Source organism: Physcomitrium patens, chromosome 2 (assembly GCF_059467195.1).
Source record: "Physcomitrium patens ecotype Gransden chromosome 2, ASM5946719v1, whole genome shotgun sequence".
NCBI classification, from domain to species: Eukaryota; Viridiplantae; Streptophyta; class Bryopsida; order Funariales; family Funariaceae; genus Physcomitrium; species Physcomitrium patens.
Window position 1 is genome coordinate 19,124,249 of NC_143411.1, and position 16,778 is coordinate 19,141,026.

At 41.5% G+C, this 16,778-nt stretch overlaps 4 protein-coding genes across 11 annotated transcripts; 2 read left to right on the forward strand and 2 right to left on the reverse strand.

The window, feature by feature from the left end:
- Nucleotides 1-277: 277 nt before the first annotated feature.
- On the reverse strand, nucleotides 278-1,731 carry LOC112278338 (replication protein A 14 kDa subunit). Its single transcript, XM_024511677.3, has 2 exons — nucleotides 1,218-1,731; nucleotides 278-593 (listed from the first exon to the last, which is right to left on the reverse strand). The coding sequence occupies exons 1-2, from the start codon at nucleotides 1,480-1,482 to the stop codon at nucleotides 529-531; spliced, it is 330 nt and encodes a 109-aa protein (XP_024367445.1). The 5' UTR covers nucleotides 1,483-1,731; the 3' UTR covers nucleotides 278-528.
- A 292-nt stretch (nucleotides 1,732-2,023) lies between these two features.
- Nucleotides 2,024-4,589, reverse strand: LOC112278305 (uncharacterized). Its single transcript, XM_024511577.3, has 6 exons — nucleotides 4,508-4,589; nucleotides 4,122-4,370; nucleotides 3,374-3,952; nucleotides 3,019-3,165; nucleotides 2,728-2,808; nucleotides 2,024-2,481 (listed from the first exon to the last, which is right to left on the reverse strand). Exons 1-6 carry the CDS (start codon nucleotides 4,553-4,555, stop codon nucleotides 2,212-2,214), a joined length of 1,374 nt encoding a protein of 457 aa, XP_024367345.1. The 5' UTR covers nucleotides 4,556-4,589; the 3' UTR covers nucleotides 2,024-2,211.
- A 1,225-nt stretch (nucleotides 4,590-5,814) lies between these two features.
- Nucleotides 5,815-9,044, forward strand: LOC112278324 (uncharacterized). 4 transcript variants are annotated; one of them, XM_024511640.3, is made up of 4 exons: nucleotides 5,829-6,147; nucleotides 6,345-6,463; nucleotides 7,413-7,773; nucleotides 7,901-9,044. In XM_024511640.3, the coding sequence occupies exons 2-4, from the start codon at nucleotides 6,461-6,463 to the stop codon at nucleotides 8,488-8,490; spliced, it is 954 nt and encodes a 317-aa protein (XP_024367408.1). In that variant the 5' UTR covers nucleotides 5,829-6,147; nucleotides 6,345-6,460; the 3' UTR covers nucleotides 8,491-9,044. The 4 variants fall into 4 exon arrangements, with proteins under 4 accessions (XP_024367423.1, XP_024367408.1, XP_024367416.1 ...); XM_024511648.3 differs by having other exon boundaries at nucleotides 5,834-6,147; nucleotides 6,379-6,463; XM_024511655.3 differs by lacking the exon at nucleotides 6,345-6,463 and having other exon boundaries at nucleotides 5,815-6,147.
- A 1,319-nt stretch (nucleotides 9,045-10,363) lies between these two features.
- LOC112278312 (membrane-associated protein VIPP1, chloroplastic) lies at nucleotides 10,364-14,753 on the forward strand. 5 transcript variants are annotated; one of them, XM_090248240.1, is made up of 11 exons: nucleotides 10,364-10,881; nucleotides 10,973-11,296; nucleotides 11,909-12,021; nucleotides 12,344-12,454; nucleotides 12,695-12,841; nucleotides 13,043-13,117; nucleotides 13,314-13,384; nucleotides 13,543-13,625; nucleotides 13,802-13,866; nucleotides 14,076-14,150; nucleotides 14,380-14,753. In XM_090248240.1, exons 2-11 carry the CDS (start codon nucleotides 11,077-11,079, stop codon nucleotides 14,506-14,508), a joined length of 1,089 nt encoding a protein of 362 aa, XP_090104366.1. In that variant the 5' UTR covers nucleotides 10,364-10,881; nucleotides 10,973-11,076; the 3' UTR covers nucleotides 14,509-14,753. The 5 variants fall into 5 exon arrangements, with proteins under 5 accessions (XP_090104366.1, XP_090104367.1, XP_090104368.1 ...); XM_090248241.1 differs by having other exon boundaries at nucleotides 10,364-10,645; XM_090248242.1 differs by having other exon boundaries at nucleotides 10,364-10,590.
- Nucleotides 14,754-16,778: the final 2,025 nt, after the last annotated feature.

Sequence of the window (16,778 nt, forward strand, 5' to 3'; positions counted from 1 at the left end):
TATCCACAAAAGATATAAAAAACATCTTGCATCAAACATATATTTGCTATTTGGATCAACAGCATAAGTGCACTTGAAAACAATAACTTCTTTGTTTTGTGCACATTTGCTTGATTGCTTTCTCTTCATAAATATAAAGAACACCCACACCTCCATCAAGAGTGGAACTAATAAGGGATATGAATGAATCCAACATAAAGAGACATATCCCTTCCTCTTAAAATGCAAGCAACTCGAAATTTACAAGCACATAGATCATATCCAAATGCATGCCAGATCCACTTAGGAAATCACCGTTTCCTGAAAATAAATCCAACTTTAGAAAAAAGTACATTGTAAACCAAACTAATCCGTAGCTGTTCGTTCTGTGATGCCTCCACAGATTTTCAAAACAAGGCCTTGCATTTCGTGAGCTCCTGAATCCATGAAGTTGCAAAAACCACAAGGAAGTCTATTGTTTTTCTCTTTCGTCATCCACCCGAGCGATAAGTTGTGTAAGGCACGAATACTTCTAGGCAAGAGTGGCGCCTACACGAAGCACTCACGGTTCTCTATGTTAGCGAGTTGACACAGGTCGTTGTATGTAGACATATCTGCACACAATTCGCAGCCTTTCAGGACAAAAATTAAGAATAGATATACCATCTAAACAAACATTCTTCACCCATTCTTCTAGCCCACAATGCTCACGACTTGCACCTTCGAGCACAGAACATAACTCAGTATCTAGAGCAGTCATTCGACGCTGAACACTACTAAGCCAAGAATACAATCAAGGAGGCACACCATGAGCAGCGCTGAGCTGCACTTATATCATCCAACTATGTTAGATTGGTGTAGTTAACAAGTATTCTCACATTTTCATTCCGCCCTTTTCATAGCAGTTCGTTCTGGATTTATGCTTTAGCAATAAAAATATTTAGATGCAACAATCATGATGCCTCCAATATCGATGCAAATGCCTAATACCACATCTTCATTGCACTGGCAAGCCTCTAGATGCCACTCTGGATCATTAAGAGGCCAATTCATACAGTTGACTTCAATATTTTGAAACAAAACACCATAGTCTTGTCCTGGCCCAAGAAAAACGTGCTACGCAAGCAGTTAATATTTCTGTAAAACCAATTCTACTTCAGCAGATTACACTCACTGCAACAATCTATCAGCAACAGCATTAGATCAGTGAATGGAAAGGGTTTTAGCTCCCGTCTTACCAAAATTATCACCAAAGCTTGTACAAGTCTCAGCTCGCAAGGAGCGGTCACCTTCGACGACTCCAATCACCTCCATGAACTGCGATTGAGCAGCGACGTGCTGCGGCGCTTGCTTGACCGTGATCGGAGCACCATCAGGCAACTCTCCTACCACATTTCCTCCCTCCGTCCTCGCGACTTTCACCACTGTCGTCACTCTCCTTCCCATGTAATTCTTCAACAACTTCGAATTCACCATCGGCCGAGGATTCGATATGTCAGCCATGGTTAATACACCCTCTCTGAACAACCCCCCAACACTTTTCCGACCAGACGTTCTCAGTTTCTGGACAACCTAACCCTCTCGCTTGAAACCACAATATCTACCACGATTCTCTATCGAACAAGATGAGATGGAGCTCAACGCAAGCGTCACACAAAGGCCTGTCACTCAACAGAAGACCTAAAACAGCTCACGGCGAAAAACACTCACGCAGAATACTTCGCAAATGTCGAACGTCGACGAAGTTTGACGATGGGAAAAGACGATGATGAAGGGCGGGAGCGGGAATAAGAGCGGGAACAAGAGCGGGAAAACAAGAACGAATGGTACCATCACCTGATTTTCGATAGCGAACGATAAATCATTCATCCGAATACGTCCCAAAATACTTACGTGCCACAGACTCAGCAATCTAATCACAAATTCCTCCTCCAAAAGTTCCAGCGAAACAATTTTTTAACAAAAATTTGTTAAACAATTAGATTTGGAAAAGCATGTAGGGATGATGATAGAATTCATTGCGCAACGATGGTAGGCAAATGTGTTCGACGGAAGTTTAGAACTTTGCTGATTGGAATTTCATGCGGCTTCTTGCTTGCAACAGTACAAGCTTGCATGGCTGCTGAAATCCAAATATGTACTACATTCAGAGCAACGTTTGCCCACTGTGCACTACAACTGAAGCTCTACTGCTGCATACCTTCCTGAATCCTATCAGAATTGAGCGAGATTTCAGTCCTGGTCTAATTCTAATTCCTCTGACATGGGGTTTTGCGTGACCCCAGTCTCTATGATTGGCTGTCGTAAGGGCTTTGGTTGTTTCTTTCCCTTGGGTGGTTTCAACTTTTCCACTATTAGGGCTTTGCGGGCCTCGGTCTTGGCACCGATCATGAGATCGTCGAGGTACCCCCGCTCAGGGAAGGTCTTCGGGCACCGCCTGCGGTACTTAAGAAATGCCGTATCTGCTTTTACTTTATCTTCCAGAAGGCTATAAATAACGCCCTGTGTCAAACATTGTTTGTTACACGATTAGACAGAAATGATGATTGAAAGGAATGATCACACACTCCATCCAACGCAAGGAAACATAACAATTCCAAACCTTGGTATACATGATAAGATCCAACTTAAGATCCTTACAAGTACTTCAATATTTGGTCTTGACTACTTTCACTTTGCGAAAACATATATCTGAGGGTTGTTTTCATGCTGCTTTCAAGCACGAAAAAAAGAAGGGTGAGCCTGTACCTGACATAAATAGGGTCGAAAGTCTTTTGGATCTTCCTTCTCTAATTCTTTGTACAGTTCAAGCGCCTCTTGAAAATTTCCCTGATAACCAACAAGACCATAAAATTCAACTCAGCACAAAGACAAAGAATACGGCAGTAAAGGCTTCGCTAGACAATCTGCACTTGAGAATGATCACGAAGCGACACTGATAACCAGAATATATTGCGTAGTATATCAGTCTTGGACCCATTGCGAATCTTCTCGTTAAATATCGTTTCTTACCATACTTTGAGAATGTAAAGAACTTACCTGAACTGTGTACATTTGTCCTAGCACCATGCGTAGGTTTTTACACTCCCTTGTCTTTCCTGTCTGCGTTGCAGTCTGCACTGCCCTTCGCAACATCTCCAGCATTTCTTCGCCTTCACCCGCCTTAGACATCACGGTTGCCAAGCCCTGTCCAGTTCATAAACGCAAGAGCAGGGAAATGGAGGTTAAGAATTAAAAAAAGAAGAACGACTTGAAGCTACTAACCTCCACTGAAACTCCCCAAATTATGTCGGGTGAAATTCAGGTTATACTCGGGTTAATTCACGGACAAAGAAACACAAAACAAAATAGATATGACGAAACGATTGTAGTAAACTAGGCAATTATTTCTCGCCTGCAGAGCTCGTGCTGAGAGAGGGTCTTTCTCGAGAACTTTCTCAAAAGCGTGCCGAGCTGCTTTCAGGTCACCAAGAAATTCAAGGGCCTGCGCCCTAACGAGCTGCCAGGGGGCATGATCTGGGCGTAATGCAAGTAAATCGTCCACGATCTCAAGTGCCTTGGCAACAGATCCCTTTCGTAAACGTATATACATCAGCCCCTCAAGTGCTTTAATATCCTCCGGGTGCCTCTTCAAGAAGCTTAATAGCACAAGCTCTGCGGGATCTACCTCCTCTTCCATAGATTGTGCAGGTGCACTGGCAGATTCAAATTCACTGTCATCTAGAGCATTGTCTATGTTTTTTTCAGTCATATCTATTTCTGTATCCTCCTCATTAATTAATGTTGATGACGACTCAGCTGGTGACAGAGATGCAATTCGGGCAAGGGCATGCCTTGGCAAACCTAAACCAAGGCTCGCAACTAGTAAGGCGCTGCCAAAAAAAATTCCAGCCAGGCGATACAGCGCACTCTCCTTTATAATGGCCCATCTGACACCACCTCTGACTACATCCTCGCTAGAAAAATCAGTGCCCTGCTATGTGTAGGAAAAAAGGAAACAAAAAATGAGAAACCTGAGGAGGAATAGGGACATAGACAGGGCGATTATGCAGAAATATGCGGATACAGTTCAAGACAGTCTCAAAATTTTCATTTCTGAAATGCAAATTTTGAAAACATTCAACTCGACATTCTCACGGTACCTTGTTCTGATTCACGTTCTGGTCCAATTGAATCTTCTTCCCACCTGAATCCGCTTCGCACCCGGCGACATTGAAACTCTCCACAGGATCACTGGCAGTCCTGTCGGCACACAAGACATCGAATCCATGTGTGCATCGAGTAAACAATGCACTCGACCTCACAGCAGCAATACTCCGACGAGGCAGAGGCGAGGCGCTTCTACAGCCGAGGTTGTCACCAAACACGGCAATCGCCACGGAGGATACGTGCTGTCAAAACAAGCAAACGCCACCCCGAAAACCCCCGAAACTACCGCATCAGGCACCAATTGACCTAGAATTCAATTTCCCTTACGAAATCCGCCACTAAAACCCTGCAACCAAACATTCGATTCGAGCATACTCACCTCACGCGACCAAGTGCCGTGGGTTGCAGCTCCAGGAGCAGTCGCCATAGCTTAACTAAAACCCTCGGCAAGTCTCCGCAGTGATGGAGCTCAGCATTCCTGGCCTCTTCAGCTGCGATGCATCGGTGCCGTTGGTGAACGGAGGGTCACGATTTGGCCATCTCAGATCTGACGTGGAAAGTATTTTGGCTGAGTGTCCCCCAGTAGGATAAGTAGGCAAATATTTTGGTACGATATCCCTTCTTATGGGCCAGATACTTTTGCTTTCATCTTCAAATAACTACTTGCTTGTGATCTCCTTTATGTTGACTAGATTGTTTAAGTGAATGATTAGTTATTTATTTATTTATTTATAATTTTATATACACGGATTCTTATAAACTCACCATCTTTATTTTTAAAATATATATTAAAATTGTGAAATACTATAAAATTCTCATTTCCATTAATTTTAAAGTTTTTGCTAACAAATGGTTGTTGTTGTTGTCTGCATGTAGTAGTACTCGCCTGTTACAGAGCAGCCAAAGTATCATGTTTCAATTTTCCAATACCAATCCACAGCTCTATGCAAACTGTGCCACTATTTTGACTTCACGTATTTAATTTTTCATATATAAACAAGCATTTTTTTTTTTTTTTTGATAGCTACAGATAATAACACTATTGAATTCAAATTTTGTTATAGTTAACAACATTTAAAACTTATTGAAGAATAGACATAAAAACCTCGTTCATGTGACATCACCTAAATTCATGATTTAGTTGCACTTGAACATTCATCCTCACATTTTGGATTAATGTTCATTTACATGACCCCCACACTCAATGCTGTGCAAGAAACAAAACTGTGTGTGTCGTCGTTTCACCTCTTCATCACAATCCCCTGAATCGAATTCCTCAACACATTCCCGCAAGAGCATAGATATTTCACCATCGCAACACTTTCCAAAAGTCACCCATATGAAATCCATCAACAATTCCTTCACACACACATTCACACATACTTAAAATGTGCATCCATATATATATATATGTATATATGTGTGTGTATATATATATATATATCTAAAAAGAGAACCTTCCACATGCATACATTCTCTTCCCACAAACTCATCCAGTCGTCGCCTTCTGCTTCTTCTACTTCGTCTTCATCATCTTCATCGGAGGAATGAAGAGGGGTGACAATGAAGCCATGGGCCACGAGCACGTAGGTCAGCCGAACTCCACACAAAGCCCACAAAGGGAGTGGGAGCCCCCACGTCGAGGCTCCCACCCCATAATAATAATCTGGCTCTCCGTTCACCCCCGCTTTTTCACTCACTCACTCACTGCCCCTCTTCTTTTCCTCTCGTCCCCCGAATTGCAAATCTCGCCGGATTTCTGTGTCCCACAATGCAAGCTCCTCCTTCCACACTCATTCCCACCGCATTGCTCTTCTTCTCTGCGCCACCTCTATCACCGCATGCTCTCCGCACCTTGTCGTCGAGGTGGCCCTGACATAGCCCCCTTGAGTTGAATCGAACCTCGCGCTTTACATTGTTTGCTTCAACGGTGCCTCGTTCTTGGGTTGATTGGACGCTTTGCAGCCACGAGGAGCAGGAGCAGGAGCAGGAGGAGGGGTGTTTTCTGCTGAGGACCAGGTGAACTGTAATTCTTGCGTGTTCTTGCGTGTGTGTGTGTGTGTTTTTTTTTTTTTTTTTTTTTTTTTTTGGGTGGGTGGGTGGGTGGGCAGCTTCTGGGACTGTTATGCTTTGTGCAGCAGGAGGTAAGGTGAGAGGGAAATGGGCCTCTTGCTGAAGGATCTGCATTTGTGAATTGTGTGGATTGTGGATTACAGGACTTTGAAATCGTTCTGCGGGTGGTGGTAGCAGGGCAGGGGAAAAGTAGGTCGGTTGCGCTCTGTTGCAAGCTACGCTCAGTGCTCTACCAGCTGCTGCGCATACTTTGCCTACCATGGTAACGTTCCTAAGTCGTACGCAAATGTGCATATGCAGCGGGACCTCATTGCTGCATGAGTTGTCGAATTTGTTTTTCAGGGGGGTGGAGGGCGGATAATTCGTAATTTAGCTGCAAGTTCGCTACTCAATTTGCACATCAACTTTGCCCATTTCTCCGACCCTCTAAGTCTTGCATGACTAGGTTTGTTTCATTTTAAACGTACAGTGAGATCAATGATTGGCCAATAACAGCGTCCGTGCTAATTTCCGTCCTTCTGCAATACGCTCAGCGCTATCTATCCTTATGTATTTCAACTCGTGACATCGCTTCGAAGCCAGCGCACAGTCTGATTAGTAGGGGCCAGGTCATTCTCCGATGCCGGCTTTGTATCGGCATCCGGTCTCTTTTCACTCCCTTTTCCTATTTTTGAGGGCTCATACTCGGAGATTGGGATGTGTGTTACATGTCACCAAAATTACGAGTGATGCGATTGCTGTGATTCGCATTGTCGACTTAAAATTTTGCAAGTCCAGTATAAGATTGAGCTGTGACAGCATCTGTGATAAACTCTGTAAACTCTGGGGACGTACTCTATGTTCCCTCTCTGAGAGTTCTTTTCTAATCCATGGAATCCGTGGACGCAACGCCAAGTAAACGAAACTCAAAGTCGATCCGGTAGCTTAAGACTTGGAAATGTGTGTTGGCAGCTTTAGGTTTTGAGTGTGAACCAAATACTAATTCGGGTCTCGCTGTCCTTCGCAAAGTGTTCAGAATTGTGTACTTTCTCAGCCATTTGTATCTATATCCTTGTCACAATGGCTCAGGTCACGGTATACATCGGGAAGTTCTAGGTCTTTATGCGCTACCGGAGTTCACTTCAATGGGTTTACATGAAAGTGTCGATATTTTAGAGTCCCGTTGCAAATACCCACAGATTCCTGACTTGCGTTTGTTTCCTTGACTGCAGGTCTCAGTGTGCGCTATGGTGTCGACGACAACGACGACGCAGCTCTCACATTACACAGCACTCCACAACTGTACGACTACGAGCAATCAAAGACCTCCCCCGACTTCGTGCGTTGCTACTTGCTCATCCTCGTACATTGAGTCCCATTGCACTTCTAGAAGTCTCGGACGGCAATTAGTGTCATCACTGGTATCCCCGAGTTCATATCGAACTATAAGACTTTCCGCCCCTTCTCAAAAAACACAAAAGCTTACCAAGCAACGGTGTGGAGCTGTGAGATGCTCCGCAGGTGGCGAAGAGATACTTACCGAAAAGCCTATCGAACTTCCAATATTCCCCCTTCCACTTGTTCTCTTCCCAGGTACAGTCCATCTTTCCCTCATTTCTTGCAACATGTAAATATTTGGACAATTTTCTGTGTTGCTGGTAGCATAGTGGGATCACTGATGTTATATTTTTAATTTTATGTGACTATTTTATGTCATCAGGTGCAATTGTCCCGCTTCAGATTTTTGAGTTCCGGTACCGGATCATGATGCACACGCTCCTGCAAACAGACCTAAGATTCGGCATCGTCTTTGCCGACAAGTCTGTGGGAGTGGCGGCAGTGGGCTGCGTGGGCGAGATTGTCAAGCACGAACGTCTTGTCGACGACCGCTTCTTCATGATCTGCAAAGGCCAGGAGCGTTTCCGAGTCGTCAACATGGTCCGTACTAAACCCTACCTGGTGGCCGAGGTCGAGTGGCTCGAGGACCGCCCATCGGGAGAGGCCGAGGACGTGGAAGTCTTGGCTGCCGAAGTGGAGACCTACATGAAAGACGTCATCCGTCTTTCCAACCGAGTCAGTGGCAAACCGGACAAGGACGTCCCCGAAGATTTGCGCAAATCCTTGTTCCCGACTCCCTTCTCCTTCTGGGTTGGCAGCACCTTCGAAGGCGCCCCTGCTGAGCAACAAGCTCTCCTAGAGCTCGAAGACACCGCCGTCCGCTTGAAACGAGAGAAGGAAACCCTGCGCAATACTCTCAACTACCTCACGGCCGCCTCTGCTGTCAAAGATGCGTTCCCCTCTTCTGACTAACCTCAATCATCCCCACCCTCTATTTACTATTCCAACACCATGCGAGACCTGGTTTTCATTGAATTCTCCGACCGAGTGTGTTAGTGGTCCATTTGCCGCAAAGAAGAAGAAGACTACAACAACTTCAGCAACAACGACGACGAGGATTCGGCCTCTGGATGGATCCCCCTCGACCTTGCGAATGTTGTATTATAGCAAACGTTGGATTATCACGTAGAAGACAGGAATATGCACAACTGGGTAATGGATTTGCGCTAGTGCTGATGGAAGCAGTGAGGAAAAAACAGGGTCTTGTGGCGAGCTTCGATGATGCAATGGCACATAACCTCTCGTGAAACAAACAAACTCACATCAGGCCAGATTGTTGAGCTTACTCTTCTTGCCCTTCGTCTTCTTCTTCGTCTCTTTTAGTTTTATTCTATTTCCTGTTCCTTTCATGTTTCATGTTGCTACGACTGTGCACTGCTGGCTCATCGCACACTGTGCTGCCGCTTGGGATGGTGAACTAATTCTGTGAAAAATCAATTCCTCTAATTGATGTCCATGTTGAAGCATTGTGGGTTTATTTTTATTTTTATTGGGGGATGTAAACTTGAAGCATTTCGATGGAGAAAAACTACCCACAATGACACTGGAAGAATATGTTTTGTTTCTATGATATACACATGTGGATGTGTATGTACGTGTATATATATATTTACTTTTGATTGTTTGTTTAGAGCAAGGAAGCCTTGCATACTGGTCCATTGTGAAAGTTTCATGAAGCATGATTGATTGATTGATTTTTTTTTTTTTTTTTTTTTTAGTGTGGATTTTATTCACCAACCTTTTTAATATTGATTTTAGTGTTGATAGATGTAACTTGTTGTACTGTGGTGTTTTAAGGTCATTCTACACTAAAGTTGATATTGTGATATTGTAGTGACCTAATAAGCTTGGTCTATTTTATTTTGTAGAATCACAGTGTTTTTTTGCTAAGATGTTTTACATGAAATATTTTTGCATTTACGTGTTACAGTATTAACAATGTTAAGTCGAAGTACAGCGTGTTTAAAAAAGTGTGAAAATAGCAATTATTCACATTATTTTGTTCTTTCATAGTAAAAACTTAATAAATACATGATTTAAAAAAAATAGTTCGATAATTTTTCTTTTTCTTTTTCTTTTCATACATTTTTACAATGTATTTATACTTTTGTTTTAAAAAATCGGAATAGAAAAAACGATGCAAACAAGAGATGTAAATGATGAAGTTAAGTAATACATTATCACAAAATTTATTGCAGCACCAAAATAAAATATATTGCTTATTTCAAATGTTCATGTAAAAAGCATCCAGTGTTGTTAGATTTGCATTGCATTTTCAAAGGATTCATCAAACAATATTGAATCCAAAAATAATGCTTATAAGTGATCAAAATTTGCAAACCAACGAGAATGGACACTTGTAATTTTTTTGAAACTCGTGCTTTTATGTTTAATGCTTTCAAAATACATAATAAGAATATTTACAGCCATTTTTTCACAATGTAATATTTTTATTTAAAACCCAATATGGAAACACACACCAAAAAAAAAAAAAAAAAAAAAAAAAAAATCTGTTAAAGCTTTATTTTTATTGGGGGATGTAAACTCGAAGCCAAAGAATTCATGCGTGAACTTAACGTCGAACCGTGGGCCACGTGGCGACAGAGGCCATGGCTCCATCACACATTCATCCGCCATATTCTCATCCATGAATCCTCCAGCACAGTGGACGAAACAAGTTCATCCATAAACCCACTCATTCATCTAATTAATAAGATTTCAGCGAAGCGGGGGCTGGCGACGAGTAGGGAAGCCACTCGGCGGCATCGCCATGTCTGTTGCAGATTTCGCTGATCGCGCTGCCCAGGCCCATCTCTTTCTCTCGTGTTCCCTCGCAATTCCCAGATTCCCTCACACACCCACTATGCAATCCCGCATTCTCATTGCGTGCCCACCTCTCGAACGCCCAGGTGAAATGTTTCCACTGATGGGCTGCTGGAAATTTCGAACGGTGCCGGATTCTGTTAGTGTTGCGGTGGCGTTTGGTTTGTGAGGTCGAGGATGGGCGTCGGTGTATGTTTTTTTTTGTTGTTGTGCAACGAGATGGACAGAAATAGCCATCGCTGAGGTTACGAATTTCCTTGAATGAATTCGGTTGCTTTTTTTCACGACGACGGTGGTTGGTTTTTCTTGGGTTGCACGGCATGTTGGTGGTTCCGATGATCGCTCTCACTGAAAGCTGATTGTTAAGCCTTCGAATGTTTGATGTGGGAGTTAAGGGTCTAGTTACCTGGTTCTGATTGACAGGTTTTTGGAACATTGTCTGTCCCTCCGACGTGTGCGTGAGTGCAACCGATTTCTGAGGTTGGTTTCGTGGGAGTGTTGGGGTGGCGTTTGGTTGTTCTTTCACCTCAGCTGCAGTTTGTCGCTGAGACGGCGGTGGAAGTGTTTGCAGGTCTGGGTTTGAAATCCTGGTAATTGGACGATTTGGAGGTAAAAGGAGGTGCGCAATTTGGCAGATAGTTTGGAGGTTTGGATAATCGTTGCGTAGAGGTGGCCATGGCGGGTGTGGCGCTGGGACTCGTGGGACCCGGTTTGGAATTGGTGGCCAGCAAGAGGGCACTGTGCCCTGGAGCTTCTTTCTCTTCTCCGTTTTGCCTCAGTTGCTCTGCGTCTGTGTCATCCAACAGCAGTACTCGTGCCAGGTCTCCCAAGGCCCTTGTCCTCAGGAGCTCCTTTGTCTCGCGGACCACCCATTCCAGCTTCTGGGATGGTGGAGGTATGGCCATGGATTCGAAATTTAACATATTCCTTACTCTTGGAACGCCGTCGTTCTTATTTTGATCCATGTGTGTTCAGCAACATCTAGTAGTTTGCCTCATACAGTTTCATACAGTCATACTATTTTACCGTCGATTTCTCTCTTTTTTGAATGTTTTAGGAATAATACCAGAGACAGGTGAATGGCGCTTGACACGAAGTGAAGCTTTGAAGTCAGCCTCTGTTTTCCTAAATTCAATTGAAATGAAATCAGCAACAATTTAAAAACTTACAATGAAAAACAGGAATCGTTCTGCTTCTACTGTGTCTAGAAACTGTCTTGTAATTGTTTGGATGCCCCATGTTTGGCTGGGTTGTGACTTTTTAGAATATCTGACAACATTCTGCATTAGGGTTACTATTCGTTTCGTCGTTTGAACCTGGCCTAAAAATATCTTCTCTCCTGCTGTTCGCGGTGGTAATCTTTTAAGAGCTATGGCATGGACTTTAAACTTCTGGAATTACGTGTTACTCAGCTTGACAATGTTGACGTGGCATTTGTGTCCTTGGTTTGCCTTTTGTTATTAACAATTGTTGTACTAAACTATGTTGGGATCGGGGTTGGCGACAGTGGGAGCCTGTGTGCTCGCGCTTGCGGTGGAGGACTCAATTAAGCAAAGGAAACGCGGTGGTGCCCTTTGTGCTCAAGCGAATATTTTTGAGCGTGTGGTCAGAATTGTGAGGGTATGAATCTCTGCTTCATCTAGGGATGTAGCTTACGTTTTGTACGATTTGTTATTAGTCCATTCTCTAGGTCGTGGGCTTATGGGTCAATGCAGAGTGAACGTTGAGGAACTTTCTCAAAGTTTGTCACAGTGGTACTAGTGCATGGTTATCTGTTGAGTTATGTCCCCGTTAATTTATGTACACGAATCTTCTTTTTGGTATTGGCATCAGTGAATTTCACACATTGGGGTTTGGTAGAGAGGACAAGGTTGTTGCTACTCAATATAGTTTGTTAGTTCAAAGTTGAAAGTTGAACATCGGGGGTGTGTAATGAGTGCAGTCCTACGCAAATGCTATAGTGAGCTCAGCTGAAGACCCTGAAAAGTTACTGGATCAGACTGTGTTGGAAATGAATGAAGACCTGATAAAAATGCGTCAGGCATCGGCACAGGTTCTTGTTTTTTCGAACTTTTTTGGAGATAATAGTGCAGAGGGATATGATTGTGAATGTTGGTAATATATATATATATATATATATATATATATATATATATATATATATCAAACTGAAGTTTTAGTTTGAATTTGAAATGCTAAAATTGTTTCTCCATGTGTTCTTGATTGTGAGACAATCCTGAAGTAGTTCATTAAGAATGACAAGAGACAATCGCATTGCTCTTGTTTTGTGAAGGTGCTAGCTTCCCAAAAGCAGTTGGAGAATAAGTATAAAGCAGCTCAAACAGCTGCAGATGATTGGTATAGGAGAGCGAAATTAGCACTTGAAAAAGGTGATGAGGACTTAGCTAGGGAGGCTCTTAAACGCCGTAAGGATTATGAGGTATAAGAATTTTATCCTTTTTCGGTGCTTGCTTCATGCTGCTAATTTGATGGAAGAGTCACGATTTGTGGACTAGCAGTTGAAATTTTGCAAGACTACGATTATTAAATGTTCTCATGAGCGTAAGAATGAGCGTGAGGTTCATTGGTGGCATTTCCAGTATGATTACTGATCATTTTTTGTTTTGGAATCTTCGCATAGGAAAGTGCCAAGGCATTGAAAAGTCAGCTGGATCAGCAGAAGGGTGTCGTGGATAAGCTGATATCGAACACTCGGGTACCATACATCTTATTGATGTGAATGTGACAACTGCTTTAGTTGCTATTTTATGCACTTTTTTTTTTTTTTTTTTTTTTACCAGTCTACAATCTATTTGATCGCAGTATCTCTTTTGCTTGATGTTTATTCTTGGCAGTGGTTGTTGAGTAGTAAGATGTTTAAGTTATTAATTGGTAGGGTTGTTGAGGCGCAGCTGCTAGAAAGCAAGATCTCAGAGGCTAAGTCGAAGAAGGACACTTTGAAAGCACGAGCACAATCTGCCAAGTAGGTGTCATTGTCTCTATCTCCGGTAACATGTTGCAACGTGCTGCATATCAATACCTTGCTTTGAATCACACACACGTAGCTCCTAGTGCGGGAGATGGCCATAACCTCCCAATGCTTGCGTTACGATTACTAAGAAGAGGGATCTGGATATGCAGGACTTCCCAGAAGGTTAATGAGATGTTGGGAAATATCAATACTAGCGGTGCTCTTGCGGCATTTGAGAAGATGGAAGAAAAAGGTAGATGTTGTGTGAGTTACTGTGAAACGATTCATATTTAATTCATTGATGTGAGAGATAGGTGAGCTTAGGACCAACGTAATTAACTGATTGTGTTGAACACAGTAGCTGTAAGAGAGTGTAAAGGAAATTGTCACGCAAAGTTTTCAGCTACTAATGGGGTACTTGGGATGCAGTTACTGCATTAGAGGCAGAATCGGAGGCGCTCAATCAACTCAGTACTGATGATTTGGCTGCCAAGGTGAGTATCCATCTATACATCGTTTAATCGCTCGTATTTAGTTTTTTTAATTTTTAATTTGTAGCTCTTTTCTCTTTCGTGGATGAATATGAATTAGTGTCTGCTTTCACAGGACATCGAAATGGTTGTATCGATTTTTCCCTTACCCTTCAGGTTTTAAAAAATAGAGTTTTCTTCTCTAACAAGAGGTTGTGTGATTTTGTTTGCAGTTCGCTCTTTTAGAAAGTGATTCTGTAGATGACGACTTGGCATCCTTAAAGCAAGACGTGCTGGGTTCATCGAAGGTTATTTTTGCTTTCTTTATAGTCCGAACGTGTGTTCTTGATGTAAAACTGATTCTCGTTAGGAGTTCTTCATGAATACTTTATTCAGGTTCTCGGCAAAGTTTAGCCGTTTTGATTTCTAGTGATTTATTGTTAATGATCCTTCAGTTTCATTAAAAGAAACAAACCTGCAATACGTGGTGCCTTTGTGGTCACTGCAGACTAACAATGATTGGCTGACGGTGTACAGAGAAAAGGAGAGCTGCCGGAAGGCCGGTCCCAAGCAGTTTCAAGTAGCAGCAAAACTCCCTATCCTTTCAAGGACTCGGAGATTGAAAGGGAATTGAATGAGCTACGAAAGAGGGCCAACGATTTTTAAGTCTTCATTTTGATTTTCTCTGCTGTTTAGCAGCAAATCGGAATTCTTATGATTGTGTATTTTAGAGTGAAGGGTGGTTGCTGGTCACTGCTGTATCTTAAATCATTGACGATTTGAAGGTCGGGAACGTGAGTCTTTAGCAATTGGTCATGCAAGCTACGGCTATACAATTTAATTTGTGCAAATACCTCAATATCTGCTGAAACAGATTTTGTGGTGATCATTAAAAATCTTGATTCGAAGAATACAGATTCCCTAAGTTTCGGAGGTAACAGTACAAGTTTGTGCACACGGCGTTGGGCTACTCCTTTCCGCTCCTGCATTGATTTCTGTGCCCAGTGAATGCCGTTCCTCTACCCAACAGCGAACTGTATAGGTTTGGGTGTTTTGCTCATGGTCAACTGTACACGTTACAGATGATTTTACAGATCAGATTTTGTGCATACAGTAACTATCTTTTTGGCTTATTTTTGGTGTATGGACTCTTGATGGTTTTTTGCAACTTCTCATGCGAGGACCTGCAGATGGCCTGTTGCAGAGAATGCCTGGGGCTCACACACATCGCCTTGGGATGCATAGATTCTAATCGCACAATCCTTTAATTTTCAGGAATCTTTCCAATGAGTAATAGATCTAGAGGGATGGCTACCTCTCAGCCAGTGGCATGAACCATGGTTTCTTTTGTCTCTTGTTGTTGGTGATGAATGCCATTCCTATGCGCTCTGTGATTTGTGTCTTTTGAAGTGAGGAGCATTGATGTCAAGTTGTGTATATTTGCAATTTTTTATTTGTGGAGGCTTATTTGGAAGCCCAGTCTCAGATGCCCCTGAAAGTGTGTTCAAGTTGGCCTCCATGTCTAATGTTCTAAGGTTCACCACATGCAATATTCTGAATTGTGTGTGCATGCTTTTGTGCTGATGTGCAGGGGCTATTGGTGACACAATTGGCAAGGGCAATGCTAAAAAGATGCTGTAAGGTTTGCTTTGTAATATCTATGAGGTCCATATCAATGAGGTCAGAATTTTTTCAAGGTAGCTGCCCACTGGCAAGAAAAAATGGTGAGTTCCATGCAAAGCCTAGAAATGCTCCTTGGTATTTAATTATTTCCAGTGCCCCTCTTTACTCCAGAGGTGGAGGTTTAAACATGAATGGACCTGTGCAAGTTTCTCGTCACAATTAAATAAGCCTACACACAGAGCCATCAACAGCTGTAGTGGAATAGGTAGGTACCCAGCTGGTACTTGGTACTGAATGAACAGAAAATTCAAATGCACAAGAACATTTTAAGGAATCCTAAGCCCTTAACCATGATCATAAATGATTTTGTGTATGTGTGTGTGTTTTTTTTTCAAAACCTCACACTTTTAACTTCGAATCCCTTCTACCAATATTTGAGGGATTCCTAACAATTGGTTGCTTCTTAATGACTTGCTCATAAAAATTTGAGGTAGTTATCCAACATCAATGTCTATAGATATGTAAGGATAAACAAATGAAGTAAAAAGATTAGAGTGCATGCTAGGTACTTATTTTGCAAAATTGCATCAACAACATATTTTGTTACTTGACTTCATGTTTGGTAATGTGAGTCTAAAATTTTCAAGTTGTGTCACAATTAATGTACTATGATTGACTCATTAATATGAGTTTAGTTGACTATTCAAAAGGCATTGGTTGTTTAGCCAAATAAGATCATTAGCTCCTCTTTTGTAAAGAGATTTTGTTAGTTTCTATCAACTATTATAACTATCAATGTGCAATTTGCAGCCTTATTATATTGTTTATGATTGAGTGTTGTGTTGACCTAAAACAAATGTATTTTAAATAAATTACCATCTACTTTTTATTTAGAAATATAAAATATAAATCTTTTATAAATTTTGCAAATATATAAAGAGTATGTATCTTTTTACATTAAACTATATTTGTTTCATACTATTACCATAATTGAATAATAATAAAAATAATAGTAAAAAATGTTTAAATTTATTATGTATTTATATCATTTAATATTTATACATGTTGTTGACATTTATTTAAAATATATATTATTATCCTTTATATATATATATATATACACACACATACATCTTTCTCTCTCTCAATATATTATTACTTTGACTTTTATTCTTCTACTTTGTAGTATATATATATATATATATATATATATATGCATCTTCAAACATATGGGCATTGATGAATAATTGAAAATTTTTTATTACTATTTTTTGCATCAATTATAATAATAATGTTTTATATGGATTAATTTA